The sequence below is a fragment of the Rhinoderma darwinii genome, chromosome 5 (genome assembly GCF_050947455.1).
Source record: "Rhinoderma darwinii isolate aRhiDar2 chromosome 5, aRhiDar2.hap1, whole genome shotgun sequence".
Classification (NCBI taxonomy): Eukaryota; Metazoa; Chordata; class Amphibia; order Anura; family Rhinodermatidae; genus Rhinoderma; species Rhinoderma darwinii.
In genome coordinates this window covers 143,203,702-143,220,541 of record NC_134691.1, presented here as the reverse complement: position 1 = coordinate 143,220,541, position 16,840 = coordinate 143,203,702, and the positions used below count along the sequence as shown (strand labels likewise).

Sequence of the window (16,840 nt, the reverse complement as noted above, 5' to 3'; positions counted from 1 at the left end):
AGGGGCAATTAGTTGAGCGCAGGACGAGCATGAGTGGTGTCAGAAATAGCCGAATGTGTTCATTTGACTGCTTTCAAGTGCGTAGTGATCGTTAATGGGCACATTGCCATATTTAATATATGTATTACTATGTAGGATTCTTGGCTGCTTCATATTGATTCATCTTATCCTCTTACTTTCACTTTTTCGAGTAAATAATCATCGAGTAAACTTATCGTTTGCCATACTTAGTCCGTTGTGATGTTATAGAGGGCGTGTAATTACACAGTGTTCCAAATTATTATGCACATTGGATTTAAGTGTCATAAACATTTAATTATTAGTTTTTCAATTAAACTCCTGGATGGTATTGTGTCTTAGGGCTCTTTGGATCATTGTAATCAATCTCAGACACCTGTGATAATTAGTTTGCCAGGTTTGCCCAATCAAAGGAAAACTACTTAAGAAGGACGTTCCACATTATTAAGCAGGCCACAGGTTTCAAGCAATATAGGAAAGAAAAAGGATCTTTCTGCTGCCGAAAAGCGTGAAATAGTGCAATACTTTGAACAAGGTATGAAAACATTGGATATTTCAAGAAAATTTAGGCGTGATCATCGTACTGTGAAAAGATTTGTGGCTGATTCAGAGCACAGACGGGTTCGTTCAGATAAAGGCATAATGAGGAAGGTTTCTGCCAGACAAATGAATAGGATTAGGAGAGCAGCTGCTAAAATGCCATTGCAAAGCAGCAAACAGGTATTTGAAGCCGCTGGTGTCTCTAGAGTCCCGCGAACCTCAAGGTGTAGGATCCTCCAGAGGTTTGCAAGTGTGCATAAAGCTATTATTCGGCCACCCCTAAACAATGCTCACAAGCAGAAACGGTTGCAGTGGGCTCAGAAATACATGAAGACTAATTTTCAAACCGTGTTGTTTACTGATGAGTGCCGTGCAACCCTGGATAGTCCAGATGGATGGAGTAGTGGATGGTTGGTGAATGGCCACCAGGTCCCAACAAGGCTGCGACGTCAGCAAGGAGGTGGCGGAGTCATGTTTTGGGCTGGAATCATGTGGAGAGAGCTGGTAGGCCCCTTTTAGGGTCCCTGATGGTGTGAAAATGACCTCTGCAAAGTACGTAGAGTTTATGACTGATCACTTTCTTCCATGGTACAAAAAGAAGAACCGTGCCTTCCGTAGCAAAATTATCTTCATGCATGATACTGCACCATCTCATGCTGCAAAGAATACCTCTGTGTCATTGGCTGCTATGGGCATAAAAGGAGAGAAACTCATGGTGTGTTCCCCTGACCTCAACCCTATTGAGAACCTTTGGAGCATCCTCAAGCAAAATATCTATGAGGGTGGGAGGCAGTTCACATCAAAACAGAAGCTCTGGGAGGCTATTCTGAAATCCTGCAAAGATATTCAAGCAGAAACTGTCCAAATACTCACAAATTCAATGGATGCAAGAATTGTGAAGGTGATATCAAAGAAGGAGTCCTATGTTAACATGTAACTTGGCCTGCTAAGTTTTTTTTAATTGAAAGAGCTTTTGATTTCTGTAAATATGACCTCCAGATGCTGCAAATTCAACAAATTACCATTTTCTCTTTACAACATTTAAAATGTTTTGATCTCTGTTGTACATAATAATTTGAAACCGTGCATTTTGAGTTTTTTACTTCTAAAAAAAAAATATGTTATCATTAGGAGATTTGTTCAATAAAATTCGCATTATACTCCATCGGCTGATGGCTTGAAGATTATACTGACTGTCATTTGCATCGACTATTTAGGAAAATCAGCGAAAAATAACATTTGCATAATAATTTGGAATGCGGTGTATTTTTATACAATTTTGGTGTTTGGCAGCTATATTACCCTTGAAATTCTTATCTTTCACCACTCATTTATTTTTGGGTTTTGTACCTTGGTTTCTTTCCTGTATCATGAGGGTTGCTCTATTGTATTCTGTATCTTTTTTTAAATGAGTAAAACTTATTCTATATGACTCGTTAAATAAAGCTGTATTGAGATTTATATTTATTGACTTTTGATTTGTTATATTTATTTGGTTGCGTGGTATATATTATATCTCCTTTTTTTGTCTGGATCCTCTATTGTATATCCGCTAATTGCACAATCCACAGCCTAAGATGCCTGAGGAATGTGTTTTGATTTTGTAATAGTCCAATAACATATAAAAAAACAGCCTTGTAATAGAAGTGCTAAACGACAGCGAAGAAACTGGTAGTATTGCCTTCTCGTTAAGTTAACCCCTTAACGACCAAGGACGAAAATGTACGTCATGGTCGGCTGCTAGTTCCCGCACCATGTCGTACATTTTCGTCCGCATTTCAAACTGTCACTCTGTGTAAACACAGAGTGACAGACCCGCGCTGACAGTTGTCCCCGACAGCTGAGACATTAGTCTTGCCGGACAGCGGACCATCGCCGCTGATTTCGGCAGTTAACCCCTTAAGTGCGGCGACGGATTGCCGTCGCCGCATTTAAGTGGTTTGAAGCACATCAGCAGCCCCCACGAAGTGATCGTGGGGGCTACCGATGCTTGTCACGGCAATCGGAGGTCAGATAATGACCTCCGGGTTGCCATGCACGGAAGCCTCGGAGGAACAGCCTCCGGCCGTTCCTCCTCTGCTTCCTGTCAGTGTGACAGTCACGTCACAATGACAGTTAGAGTACATTACACTACGTGTGTAGTGTAATGTACTCTAGCAGCGATCAAAGCTGCAAGACTAAGTGTCCCCTAGTGGGACAAGTTAAAAAAGTAAAAAAAAGTAATAAAAATGTTTTAAAAAAAGTGTAAAAATAAAAGTTATAAGTTCTATAAACACTAAATGCTTTTTTTCCTATAATAAGACTTTTATTATAGAAAAAAAATTAACACGTTAAAAAAGTACACATATTTGGTATCACCGCGTTCGTAACGAACCCAACTATAAAACTATAATGTTATTTTTCCCGCACGATGAACACCCCAAAAAAAATCAATAAAAAACTACGACAGAATCGCAATTTTTTGGGTCACCACCGCTCCCTAAATAAAGAATAAAAAGTGATCAAAAAGTCGCATGTACCCGAAAATAGTACCAATAAAAACTTCTATCCGTCCCGCAAAAAACAAGCCCTTACACAGCTTTTTTGACAAAAAAATAAAAAAATGATGGCTCTCAGAATATGGTGACACAGAATTTTTTTTTTTTATAAATAAGTCATTTTATTGCGCAAACGCTAAAAAAAAAGGACCAAACCTATATACATATGGTATCGCCGTAATCGTACCAACCCGCAGAATAAATTAAAAATGTCATTTATTGCGTACGGTGAGCGCCGCAAAAAAAAAACCTAACAAAACGGTGTCAGAATTCCTGTTTTTTGCTCAGGATTGCAAAAAAATTGAATAAAAAGTGATCAAAAAAAATCGCATGTACCCCAAAATGGTACCAATGAAAACTACAGATTGTCCCGCAACAAATAAGCCTTCACACCACTCTATTGATGGAAAAATAAAAAAGTTATGGCTCTTGGAAAGCGGGGAGTGAAAATCTAAAATATGAAAGCAAAAAATGGATCAGTCCTGAAAGGGTTAATTCATTTCTAATGAAAAAACGTATGACCACATGTGGGGTATTTCCGTACTCGGGAGAAATTGCTTTATAAAAAAATTGTTGTTTTTTTCCTCCTTTATCCCTTGTGAAAATGAGAAAATGCAACATTTTAGTGGAAAAAATTTTGATATTAATTTTCGCGCCCTAATTCTAATAAACTCTGCAAAAGACCCGTGGGGTGTAAATGCTCACTATACCCCTAGAAAAATTCCTTGAAGGTTTTTCCAAAATGGGGTCACTTTTGGGGGGTTTCCACTGTTTTGGTCCCTCCAGTGCATTGCAAATGCGACATGGCACCGAAAACCATTCCAGCAAAATCATAAATCCAAATGGCGCTCCTTCCCTTCTGAGCCCTGCTGTGGGTCCAAACAGCAGTTTATTACCACATATGGGGTATTGTCGTAATCGGGAGACATTGCTTTACAAATGTTGGGGTGCATTTTCTTCGTTATTCCTTGTAAATAATAAAAATTTCTATGTTGTTTCAGAAAAAAAGTACATTTTAATTCTTACAGACTAATTTCAATATATTTAGCGAAAAACCTGTGTGGTCAAAATGCTAACTATACCCCTAGATAAATACCTTAAGGGGTCTAGTTTTCGAAATGGGGTCGTTTATGGGGAGTTTCTATCATTCTGGCAGCTCAAAGCTTCTCCAAATGTACATTGGGGCCTAAAACATTTTCTAGCAAAATATGAGTCCTGAAAGCCTCCGGGTGTTCCCTTCCTTTGGGGCCCTGCCGTGTGTCCAAAAAACGCATTAGGGCCACAATGTGGGTATTTTTGAAAACAGGAGAAAGAGGGTGATAGATTTTGGGGTGTGTTTCTTCATTTTCATGGTCGCTTTACAAAGAAATCGGTCTTCAAACAAATACTTTTATGAAAAAAGTGAAATTATTTTTTTCACCTGATATGCATTAAATTTAGCAAAGAACTGTGGGGTCAAAATAATTACTATACCCCTAAATAAATACCTTATGGGGTCTAGTTTTCTAAATGGGGTAGTTTATGGGGAGTTTCTATCGTTCTGGCAGCTCAAAGCCTCTCCAAATGTACAGTGGGGCCTAAAACATTTTCAAGCAAAATATGAGTCCTGAAAGCCTCCGGGTGCTCCCTTCATTTTGGATCCTGCCGTGTGTCCAGGCAGCGCATTAGGGTCACAATGGGGGCATTTTTTAAAACAGGAGAAAGAGGGTGATAGATTTTGTGGTGTGTTTCTTCATTCTCATGGTCGCTTTACAAAGAAATTGGTCTTCAAACTGATACTTTTATGAAAAAAAGTGAAATTATTTTTTTTTTCACCTGCTATGTATTAAATTTAGCAAAAAACTGTGGGGTCAAAATACTTACTATACCCTTAGGTAAATACCTTAAGGGGTCTAGTTTTCTAAATGGGGTCATTTGTGGGGGTCTCCATCACTCTGAGACCTATGAGCCTCTGAAAACCTGGCTTGGTGCCGGAAAACAAAATGTACTTCAAAATTTATAAAATTATTATTCAATTTGTAAGTCCTCTAAATTGCTGAAAATTTATTTTATTTTTTCAAAAGTGCTGCCAAAATGGAGTAAAGAGATAGAAATATATATTTAATTAAAAAAATTGTACAGTATGTGTGTACATATGTGACATATTGCAGTTAAAAATAGGGGAAAATGGTAATTTTTACTAAATTTCTTCAATTTTTCTATTTTTTAATTAATTTCCGCAAATCGTATCAGTCTACTTTTACCACTAAAATAAAGTACAACATGTGACGAAAAAACAATGTCAGAATTACTTGGATATTCAAAACTTTCACAGAGTTATTCTCTGATAAAGTCAGACATACCAGATTTGACAAATCTGGCTTGGTCATTAAGGTACAAACATGCCCGGTCATTAAGGGGTTAAAGGGGTTTTCCAGTTATTTATTTGTAGAATTGGAAATCATACAATATACATGTACTACAAATTCTGCTCACATACTTTTCTTATTGTAAATGAGGCCCCTGTCATAGTATAATGGTTTAGCCCACGGATTCCACAGGCTAACTGAATATGACTAAACATGGCGTCAGCCATGTGCCCCCCCCCCCCCACATACACACCATGTGTCCTCTAGCATTCCATTAGCAGCATGGTTACATTACATACATGTGTTTGGGACACATAGAAGACACATCCATGTGCTAAGTGAATAGGTCTAATGATGGAATAATAATGAACAACTTCTTCACTGTGCCTGTACAGATTTTTAACCCCTTCCCGACATTTGTCGGCAGTATATGTAATGAAAAATTTGTGCTTCCTGCAATTTGTCGTATACTTACGACAAATGGATGGCACGGGCTGTGACATGGACCGAAGTTAGCTCTGATCCCCACCGCTGGTTTCCGGTTTTCCGACGGAAGCAATAGCGTAGTCGACTCCGCTATTCCGTCGGAAAACCGGAAACCAGCTGGAATAGTGACGAACGGAAAGCATTAGCGATGTTTCCGTCACCATTGAGATCAATGGTGACTGAAACGGAAGCTGTGCTGTCACTTTCACTTTCCGTTGCGGGGTTCACCTGACGGAAACCTAAGAACGGAAGTGAATGGTGATGTGAACAGGCCCTTATATATACTTTATTTCTAGATGGATAGAATAGCCTTGCTGGCTGCTCTCCAAACAAACTGTCTTCATTGGAATGTGAAATACACTAGTTACAGTAAAAAGTTCCTAGTTTTGAATTGTTTCTCATTCTAAAATGTTTCTTAATTTTTATAGCTAGTGTTTATCTTTTATTTATATTTTTGTATTTTTTTGTGTTTTTTTTTTTTTCTTTTCAGATTGCTTTGCAGTTTCCTTACAGGTTTTGGGACTGTAAGATTCATGGAGCTGATTTCTTTGGTCACATCCCTCCAGACTCCAGTAAACGTGGTTTGTTTGGTGTGTTTTACGACATGGATCCACAGGTATTTAAAATCTTTGTTATATGAACCGTAACCCCTTTTCCGATATCTGATGTACTATTACGTCGCTGTCGTTAAGGACTTGTACAACTGTACATTGTGCTTATGGTTTGGGCTCAGTAGCTGAGTCCGCGTCATCGGCAGCATGGGTCCGCTGTATATTATCTGGCTGATTAACCCCTTGGATGCAGTGCTCAAAAGCGAGCGCTGCATCTATGCGGTTTACTAACAGATCTGCACCACGTGATGCGATAGCGGTGTTCCGATGGCTGCTTTGGCAGACCAGAGGCCTGACCATGGCCTCCCGTCGGCCAAGCTGTATGTGACAGCTGACACCCTGCTGTAACGGCAGGGAACGGAGCTAGCTTCGATCCCTGCCATTAACCGCTTAGATGCCGCAATCAAAAGCGATCGCGGCATCTTAGTGGTTTGTAAACGATCGGCATCACCGCGATGTGATCTTGGGGGTGACGATCGTTGTTATGGCAACGGGAGGCCTAACCATGGCCGCCTAGTCTGCCACGTGCGGAAGCCCATTGGGCTCCGCCCAGAAGGCGGGGCCCAATAGGCTTTCTGTCAGTGTATGACTGACCGCTCTAATGCATTGCACTACGTGGGTAGTGCAATGTATTAGAATAAAGATCAGAGGTGCAGGCCTTCAAGTGCCCTAGTGTAATAATGTTCAAAAGTTTCAAGTTAAAAATAAAACAAAAACTGCCCTTTTTCCTTTAATATGTCTTTTAGTATAGGAAAAAACGAAAACTTTAAAAAGTACACATATTTCATATCCGTAACGACCCAAACTATAAAACTATAATGTTATTTTTCTCGCACGGTGAACACCGAAAAAAATAAAATAACTTTCCAGAATCTCTATTTTTGGGTCACCACCCCTCCCAAAACATAGAACAAAAAGCCGCTTGTACCCCAAAATAGTACTAATAAAAACTACAACCTGTCCGGCAAAAAACAAGCCCTTACGCAGCTTTTTTGACCGATTTTATTGAGTAAACGATCCAAAAGAGAAAAAACTATACACATATGGTATCGCCCATATAGACCCGCAGAAGAAAGTACAAACTTCATTCATAGCCCGCGGTGAACGCTGTAAAAAAAAAAAGAATTAAACACATTGTCAGAATTGCTGGTTTTCAGTCACCTTGCTTGCCAAAAAATGGAATAAAATGTAATAAAAAAAATCGCATGTACCCCAAAATGTAATTAATGAAAACTACGGATTGTCCCGCAACAAATAAGACCTCACACAGCTCCATTGCAGGTAAAATAAAAAAAGTTCTGGATCTCAGAATATGGCGACACAATGTGCAGAGCGTTGCAAAAGCGGGAAATATTAATAATAATAATCTTTATATAGAGCCAACATATTCCGCAGCACTTTACAATTTAGAGGGAACATGTATGACAAAATCAGACATTACAAAGTGACAAAACTAATTTACAATTCAAACAAGAGGAGTGAGGACCCTGCTCGCAAGAGCTTACAGTCTATGGGGAAATAAGGGAGACACAAAACGTAAAAGTTCTTGTTCAGTACAATGGTCCAGCCATCTTTTATACATATGGGGTAGTACACATAAAGCTGCATGAGCCAGTCACCAGACAGTGTCTGTATGACAGACATGAAGTGCATTAGGGTGCAAGGAGTGTGGGGGATATTGCTGAATGAGGGGGTCAAGTTCTCATGACTAATGTAAAATGGGGCCAAGGAAAGGAGTCCGATTAGGGAAGGTGAAAGGCCTGTCTAAAAAGATGTGTTTTTAGGACACGTGTAAAACTGTGGATGTTGGTAATTAATCTGATTGTGTGGAGTAGGGCATTCCAGAATTCTGGTGCAGCATGAGAAAAATCTTGGAGACGGGAGTGGGAGGTTCGGATTATGGTGGATTTTAATCTAAGGTCATTGGTAGTACGTAGAGTGCAGGTAGGGTGGTAGACAGAGATGAGGAAGAAGATGTAAGGTTGTGCAGCACTGTAGAGAGCTTTGTGGGTGAGAGTAATAAGTTTGTATTTAATTCTGAAGGGTATGGGTAACCAGTACAGTGGCTTTCACAGGGTAGAGGCATTGGTGTAGCGGTAAGATTGGGCACCATTTATCAGTGCGACACTAGCCAGACATCTATGGATAGTTCTTTATTTACCGCATTATTATACACACCATTATACCTTGATGTACTCCGCACAGCTTACATATGCTCCCACATTATAAACTGAAACACCAGTAAAACCCCAAACAGAAATACTACCAAGCTAAATCTGCGCTCCAAAAGCCAAATGGCACTCCCTCCTTTCTGAACACTACAGCGTGCCCAAACAGCTGTTTACATCCACATATATGGATTTGCTAGACCCGGGAGAGCCCGCTTAACCGTTTGAGGTATTTGTCTTCAGTGGCACAAACTGGGCACAACATATTGTGCACTAAAATAGCACATCAGTGGAAAATTGCAATTTCCACTTTGCACCGTCCGCTGCGCATTAATTTCTAATGAAGAAACACTTGTGGTGTCAAAATGCTCACTACTCCCCCTAAAATGTCCAATCCAGCAAAATCTGCATGCCAAATAGCGCTCCTTCCTTTCTGAGCCGTGCCGTGTGTCCATACAGCAGTTTATGACCACGTGGGGTATTGCCGCACTCGGGAGAAATTGCTTTACAAATGTTGTGGTGCTTTTTCTAATTTAGACCTTGTGGAAATTAAAATATTTTACATTATATTGGAAAAAATTGTGATTCAAGTTCACGGCCTAATTCCAATACATTCTACAAAAGACCTGTGGGGTCTAAATGTTCACTATACCCCTAGATAGATTCCTTAAGGGGTGTAGTTTCCCAAATTAGGTAACTTTTGCGGGGTTTCCGTTCATTTGGTCTCACAGGGGCTTTGCAAATAGCGCTCTTTCCTTTGTAAGCCCTGCTGTGCGTCCAAAAAGCAGTTTATTACCACATATTGAGTATTGCCGTGCTCAGAAAAGTTTGCTTTACAAATGTTGGGGTGCTATTTCTCCTTTATCTATTGTGAAAATGGAAAAATCTGAGCTAAAACTACATTTTATTACCAAAAAACGTAGATTTTCATTTTCACTACCTAATTCCGCCAAATTCAGCAATAAAACCTGTGTGGTCAAAATGCTCACTTTACCCCTCGATAAATTCCTTGAGGGCTGTAGTTTCCCAAATGGGGTCACTTCAGGGGGTCTCAACAGTTTTGGTTCCTGAGGGGCTTTGCAAATGCGACATGGCACCCCAAAACCATTCCAGCAAAACTTGAGCTCCAAAAGCCAAATGGCGCTCCCTTCCTTTTTAGCCCTCCTGTGTTTCCAAACAGCAGTTTGTGAGCACAAATGGGGTATTGCCGTAATTGGGAGAAATTGCTTTTCAAATGTTGGGGTGCTTTTTCTCCTTTTATGCCTTGTAAAAATGTCCACGTTTTGTTGGATAAAATGTAGATTATCATTTTTATGGCCTAATTCCACTACATTAATCTAAAACCTGTGGGGTCACTATACCCCTTGATGATTTCCTTGAGGGGTGTAGTTTGCCAAATAGTGTCTGTTCCACTATTTTGGCACCACAAGACCTCTTCAAACCATACATCTTGCCTAAAATATATTCTAATAAAAAGGAGGCTCCAAAACCCACTGGGTGCTCCTTTGCACCTGAGGCCTGTGTTTCAGTCCATTAGAACAATAGGGCCACATGTGTTATATTTCTAAAAACTGCAGAATCTGGGCAATTAATATTGAGTTGCGTTTCTCTGGTAAACCCTTCTGTGTTAGAAAGCATCGGGCACACATGAAGCAGAAAACAGTACACTGTGTTCATAGTGAAACATCCGATTTTGAGGAAGGCAGGTTGGGAACACTAAACCCCAGCTGGTAAAGGCATGCTGGTGGTTTAGTGGCTCCACGCATCCTGTCCAGTTCTCTTTTAAATGCTGTGTGAATCCAGCCATCGACATTCCATTTTTCTTTAACCAGTTCAGAACCGGGCTATTTTGCGCCTTCAGGACCAGACACCGTTTAGCCATTTTTAGCACGTGTTCGTTAAATGGCTATAACTTTCTTATTTGTTGGGCTAACAACGTGATTTTTGCAATGTTTTTTCCGTAGACAATGCAGGTTTCTTTTTTTTATCGTTTTTATACACACCTTTTTTGCTATTTTAGAATTTTTATTCATACAGTTTAAAAATAATAGTAAAAAAATAAGCTTTTTGAAGTTTCAGCTATTTTTTTGGGGTAATAACATTGTTTACCGTAAATTGTAATATATTACATGTCTATATTAGGGTAATTGGGTCAGCACTAGCGTTCCAACAATGATTGGCGGGGGGGAATGTTTTTTTTTGGGGTGGGTATTTTCTGTGTATTTATTATTACATTTTTTTTTGCACTTTACGTTACTATTTTTTTTTATTACTATGGTCTGTCCTTCAAAGGTCAAAAAAGACCTTTGGGGAACTTTATATATTTTTTTTCTTTCTTTTACACAATGTTTTTCCACTGTAACTAGAGCTGCACAGCAGCCCCAGTTACAGGGGAAATCAGCCCTCTCATAGTGACGATTGTCACTAACTGGGCTGTGCTGGGTCTAGTAAGACCCAGCAGCAGTCTGTCAGTAACGGCACCCGGCGATCATGTGACCAGTCACATGATCACCGGGAGGAATAGAGACAGCGCCGCTGCTGCTGTCTCTATTCCTATACACAGTGTTCATTGAGCGCTGTGTAAAAGAGATCAGAGAAGACAGAAGCAGCGAAAGCTGCTTCTATCCTCTCCTTGGGGTCCCCGGCAGTCACTGACAGCCGAAGACCCGACATTCAGCTGCCCGATCGCGCGGGCAGCAAGTTAAAACCCGAGCCGTAAAAAGTCTATGGCTCGGGTTTTAAGGACCCTGACCGCTGGCCGTAAAAATACAGCCAGCGGTCGGGAACCAGTTAAATATCCTGTGAGGACTGCCCATTAGTCCCTTGACCATTGGGGAGACGTTTGACAGCCACTTCTTATTGATTTGGGGTACACAACTGTTGCTTATGTGGCAAACATTTATACTTTCATGACCGGTTGCGTTTTGGGCCTTGGTGCTCAAAGCAAAATGTACCTTTTTATTTTAACCCCTTAATGACCAGCCTATTTTAGACCTTCATGACCAAGCCATTTTTTTACGTTTTTCCATAGTCTCATTCCAAGAGCTATAACCTTTTTATTTTTGCATCGACATAGCTGTATAAGGTCTTGTTTTTTGTAATTTTATATAGCACTAGTTTGGGGTACATAGAATTTGTTGATTAACTTTTTTTTGGGGGGAATAGAAAAAAACCTGCAATTTCGCCACACTTTTTTGCATCCTAAATTTACGCCGTTTACCATGTGGTATAAATAATACAATAACTTTATTCAGTGGGTTGTTGCGATTGCAACGATACCAAATTTTTTAGTTTTTGTATGTTTTACTACTTTTACACAGTGAAAACACTTTTTTTTTTTCCAAAATTCTTTGTTTTTGTGTCTCCATATTTGAAGAGCCATAACTTTTTTTTATTTTTTCGCCGATGCAGTTGTATGAGGGCTTATTTTTTTGCCGGACGACTTGTCATTTTTATCGGTACCATTGTGGAGTAGATGCAACTTTTTGATCACTTTTTGTCACATTTTTTTTTAAGGCTGGATTAAAAGAAAACTGCAATTTTTGCATGGTTTTTTTATTTTATTTTTTACAACTTTCACAGTGTGGGTTAAATGATGTAATAAGTTTATAGTTGGGGTCGTTACGGATGCGGCGATACCAAATGTGTGTAACTTTTTTACTTTATTTAGTTTTTTTAATAATAAAGCAGTTTGTAAGGGGGGAAAAGTGGGTTTTTCTTTTTTTTTTTCACTTTTTAGTAAACTTTTTTTTAAACTTTTTTACTAGTCCCACTAGGGGACTTCATTATGCGATTATCCAATCGCATTTATAATACACTGCAATACTTCTGTATTGCAGTGTATTATGCCTGTCCGTGTAAAACAGACAGGCATCTGCTAGGTCATGCCAGAGGCATGACCTAGCAGGCATTTACTACAGGCAGACCTGGGGGCCTTTATTAGGCCCCCCGGCTGCCATCGGAGACACATACACTCGGCGATCTTATCGCCGAGTGTCGGTGGGATGAGAGGGAGCTCCCTCCCTCTCTCCAAAACCACTCAGATGCGGCGCTCGTGATTGAGCGCCGCATCTGAGGGGTTAAACGGGTGAGATCGATACTTATATCGATCTCACCCGGTCGAGCAGGGATGCCCCCAGCCATCCGCTACCTCTGGCAGCTGAGAGCAGGGAGATTTGCAGTGCCGTAAAAAGGCTATTGCATCGGAATAAAGCCCGTTAGTGGCGGCTGTAAAAACACTATGGGGCGGTCACCAACGGGTTAAAAGTATCTCCCTCAAGTTTAGACGCAGCCTCTGTATATGGGTGTTCAGCCTCTGTACATCCAAATACAGATTTTTTTAGTGAAGGCGCAAAAGCAAATATGGCTGGGGTAGAACAGGCAAAAATTGGTGGCTGTGGGTAATTGTTGTATGCTTAGGGTAAAGTACGTTCTGCATAACAGGAACGTATAAAAATGATTGAGCAACTGATGCCCATGCAAAATGCGTCTGTGTCGCACAGGATGTGTAATATTGATGCTTGTGGGATTGGAAAGGTGTTTTTTTTTTCTAATTTCATTTATTTTTCCATTTTACTATATTTGTTAATTTTTCTGTACTATAGGGGCACAGGTTAGCAGGGAACTTATTCTCTGTGTTCTCTGCTATCGCCATATACAGATCACTTATAATAGTGATCTAATGGTAACAGACTGTTAGATCACTGTTATCAGCGATCTGTACACACAGACTTCCACAGAAGACGTAGATAAAACCTTCTCTGCATTCCTCCAAGCTACCTCTGCACATAGAATCTTTGTGACATCATTACTGATGTGACGGGTTCCCTAGCAGGCAGAATTAGCGCTTCTGCATTCGAAAACAAAGCATTCAATATGTGTTCAGATTTTAGTGACAGGGAACTGATTATTTCAGTTCCCTGTCACAGTACAGGATCCGGCTGTCCGTGCCAAAGGCAAATCTTGTCGATGGCCCTGCGTGCAGGAGTTCACAGTTCTATCAAAGCCAGCTTGTAAATTAATAGGCTTCTGACACAGAGACCTTGCCATTAGACCGTTAATTTACGTGACAAAGAGGGGTAATGAGCAAAGTTAACAGTGGAACATTAAAATGAGCACAACATATTTAGTTGTTGATGTTGCTAAATCAGAGATCAGTGCAGCCATAGAAAAGCCTGTGCTGCATATATTCACTAAGCACTTAACTCCTAGTTTAACACCAATGTTAGGAGCTCTTTCAATTTTGAGGCTTTGCTGAATTCAAATATAAAAATGGCATTTAGCATTTTTTTCTTAATTGCTTCTGATCTATATTCTGTTGTTGTCACACAGACAGGGCAAACTTGTTATCCTTTGCATTATCTTCCCTACTATTTGAATGACTCCTGCTTGTAAATTGAATCATTTGGTTAAAAGCTACAGTATATTCAGGGGAATAGCTTAAATGCTATTTTCTAATAATGAAGAAAAATAAGAAATAAACATTTATATATATATATATATATATATATATATATATATATATATTCAGCATGGCATATTGCATCTATATATATATATATCGGGGAATGTAATACTATAACTCAATAAAACTTTTGTTTTGTGCTTTGCATTTCATAATTGTGTTCTCACCTTTGATTATATGCTGTAGGGTAAACACGCTGTCCTGATGTCTGTTATTACCGGAGATGCTGTGACTATCATGAAAGACATGGATGACAAGCAAGTAGTGAAGCAGTGTATGATGGGTCTCAAGGAGCTGTTTAAAGAACAGGTCAGAGCAATAACCCTCCCTGATTGTTAAAAGAATCAAAGTCAGATTTCCCTTATAGGAACATTGCTTAAAGCCCACAAATGCTGTCAACTGTACTGAAACCTATAAACATATTTATCAGGAATGCTCATAAATATTAGAAGTCCGATTTAATATAGTACATTTTAAATGAAAGACCATTCGTAGATTAAGTGGGATGGTCATTTAACAAATAAATATATATATATATTTTTTACTTTTAAGCTTGTTATTGAGTTGGTCCTCAGAGCTGTGGTTATGGCTTTAAATAATCACTGCCTCCTCCTTGGCTTCTGATGCCCAAGAGCTGCTCCACCTGCAAAATTCTAATTTGGTGCAAAGTGTGAGCTTGGTACTCCTCTATTATCTACACCACATTTCAAATTATTAATCAAATGTTATTTTTCGCTGATTTTCCTACATAGTCGATGCAAATGACAGTCAGTATAATCTTCAAGCCATCAACCGTTGGAGTATAATGCGAATTTTATTGAACAAATCTCCTAATGATAACAGATTTTTTTTTTTAGAAGTAAAAAACTCAAAATGCACTGTTTCAAATTATTATGCACAACAGAGATCAAAACATTTTAAAGGTTTAAAGAGAACTAAAATGGTAATTTGTTGAATTTGCAGCATCAGGAGGTCATATTTACAGAAATCAAAAGCTCTTTCAATAAAAAAAAACTTAGCAGGCCGAGTTACATGTTAACATATGACCCCTTCTTTGATATCACCTTCACAATTCTTGCATCCATTGAATTTGTGAGTATTTGGACAGTTTCTGCTTGAATATCTTTGCAGGATGTCAGAATAGCCTCCCAGAGCTTCTGTTTTGATGTGAACTGCCTCCCACCCTCATAGATATTTTGCTTGAGGATGCTCCAAAGGTTCTCAATAGGGTTGAGGTCAGGGGAACATGGGGGCCACACCATGAGTTTCTCTCCTTTTATGCCCATAGCAGCCAATGACACACAGGTATTCTTTGCAGCATGAGATGGTGCATTATCATGCATGAAGATAATTTTTCTACGGAAGGCACGGTTCTTCTTTTTGTACCACGGAAGAAAGTGGTCAGTCATAAACTCTACGTACTTTGCAGAAGTTATTTTCACACAGTCAGGGACCCTAAAGGGGCCTACCAGCTCTCTCCCCATGATTCCAGCCCAAAACATGACTCCGCCACCTCCTTGCTGACGTCGCAGACTTGTTGGGACATGGTGGCCATTCACCAACCATCCACTACTCCATCCATCTGGACTATCCAGGGTTGCACGGCACTCATCAGTAAACAACACGGTTTGAAAATTAGTCTTCATGTATTTCTGAGCCCACTGCAACCGTTTCTGCTTGTGAGCATTGTTTAGGGGTGGCCGAATAATCGCTTTATGCACACTTGCAAACCTCTGGGGGATCCTACACCTTGAGGTTTGCGGGACTCGAGAGGCACCTGCGGCTTCAAATACCTGTTTGCTGTTTTGCAATGGCATTTTAGCAGCTGCTCTCCTAATCCTATTAATTTGTCTGGCAGAAACCTTCCTCATTATGCCTTTATCTGAACGAACCCGTCTGTGCTCTGAATCAGCCACAAATCTTTTCACAGTACGATGATCACGCCTAAGTTTTCTTGAAATATCCAATGTTTTCATACCTTGTCCAAGGTATTGCACTATTTCACGCTTTTCGGCAGCAGAGAGATCCTTTTTCTTTCCCATATTGCTTGAAACCTGTGGCCTGCTTAATAATGTGGAACGTCCTTCTTAAGTAGTTTTCCTTTGATTGGGTACACCTGGCAAACTAATTATCTCAGGTGTCTGAGATTGATTACAATGATTCAAAGAGCCCTAAGACACAATACCATCCATGAGTTTAATTGAAAAACTAATAATTAAATGTTTGACACTTAAATCCAATGTGCATAATAATTTGGAACACGGTGTATAGACCATGTTGAAAATGTTGTCAGTAATATATTTCAAATGTAACCTTCCCCATTATTTATTGTGGACGGCAACTTAGGGTATCTGCACACACACTAATTACATCCGTAATTGACGGACGTATTTCGGCCGCAAGTACCGGACCGAACACAGTGCAGGGAGCCGGGCTCCTAGCATCATACTTATGTACGATGCTAGGAGTCCCTGCCTCGCTGCAGGACAACTGTCCCGTACTGAAAACATGATTACAGGGACTCCTAGCATCGTACATAAGTATGATGCTAGGAGCCCGGCTCCCTGCACTGAGTTCGGTCCGGTACTTGCGGCCGAAATACGTCCGTCAATTACGGACGTAATTAGTGTGTGTGCACATACCCTAAGTCAGAACATAAGGAAAATAG

The 16,840-nt window shown here is 39.9% G+C and overlaps 1 protein-coding gene across 3 annotated transcripts in view; it reads left to right on the top strand.

Annotated features, from left to right (window-relative positions):
* The window catches only part of KDM1B (lysine demethylase 1B), an 80,286-nt gene that overhangs the window by 41,733 nt on the left and 21,713 nt on the right, over positions 1–16,840 (top strand). For all 3 annotated transcript variants that reach the window (XM_075826591.1, XM_075826590.1, XM_075826588.1), the window contains exons 18-19: positions 6,420–6,545; positions 14,359–14,481. In XM_075826591.1, the coding sequence (XP_075682706.1) occupies positions 6,420–6,545; positions 14,359–14,481 (249 nt within the window). The remainder of the gene's footprint in view (positions 1–6,419; positions 6,546–14,358; positions 14,482–16,840) is intronic.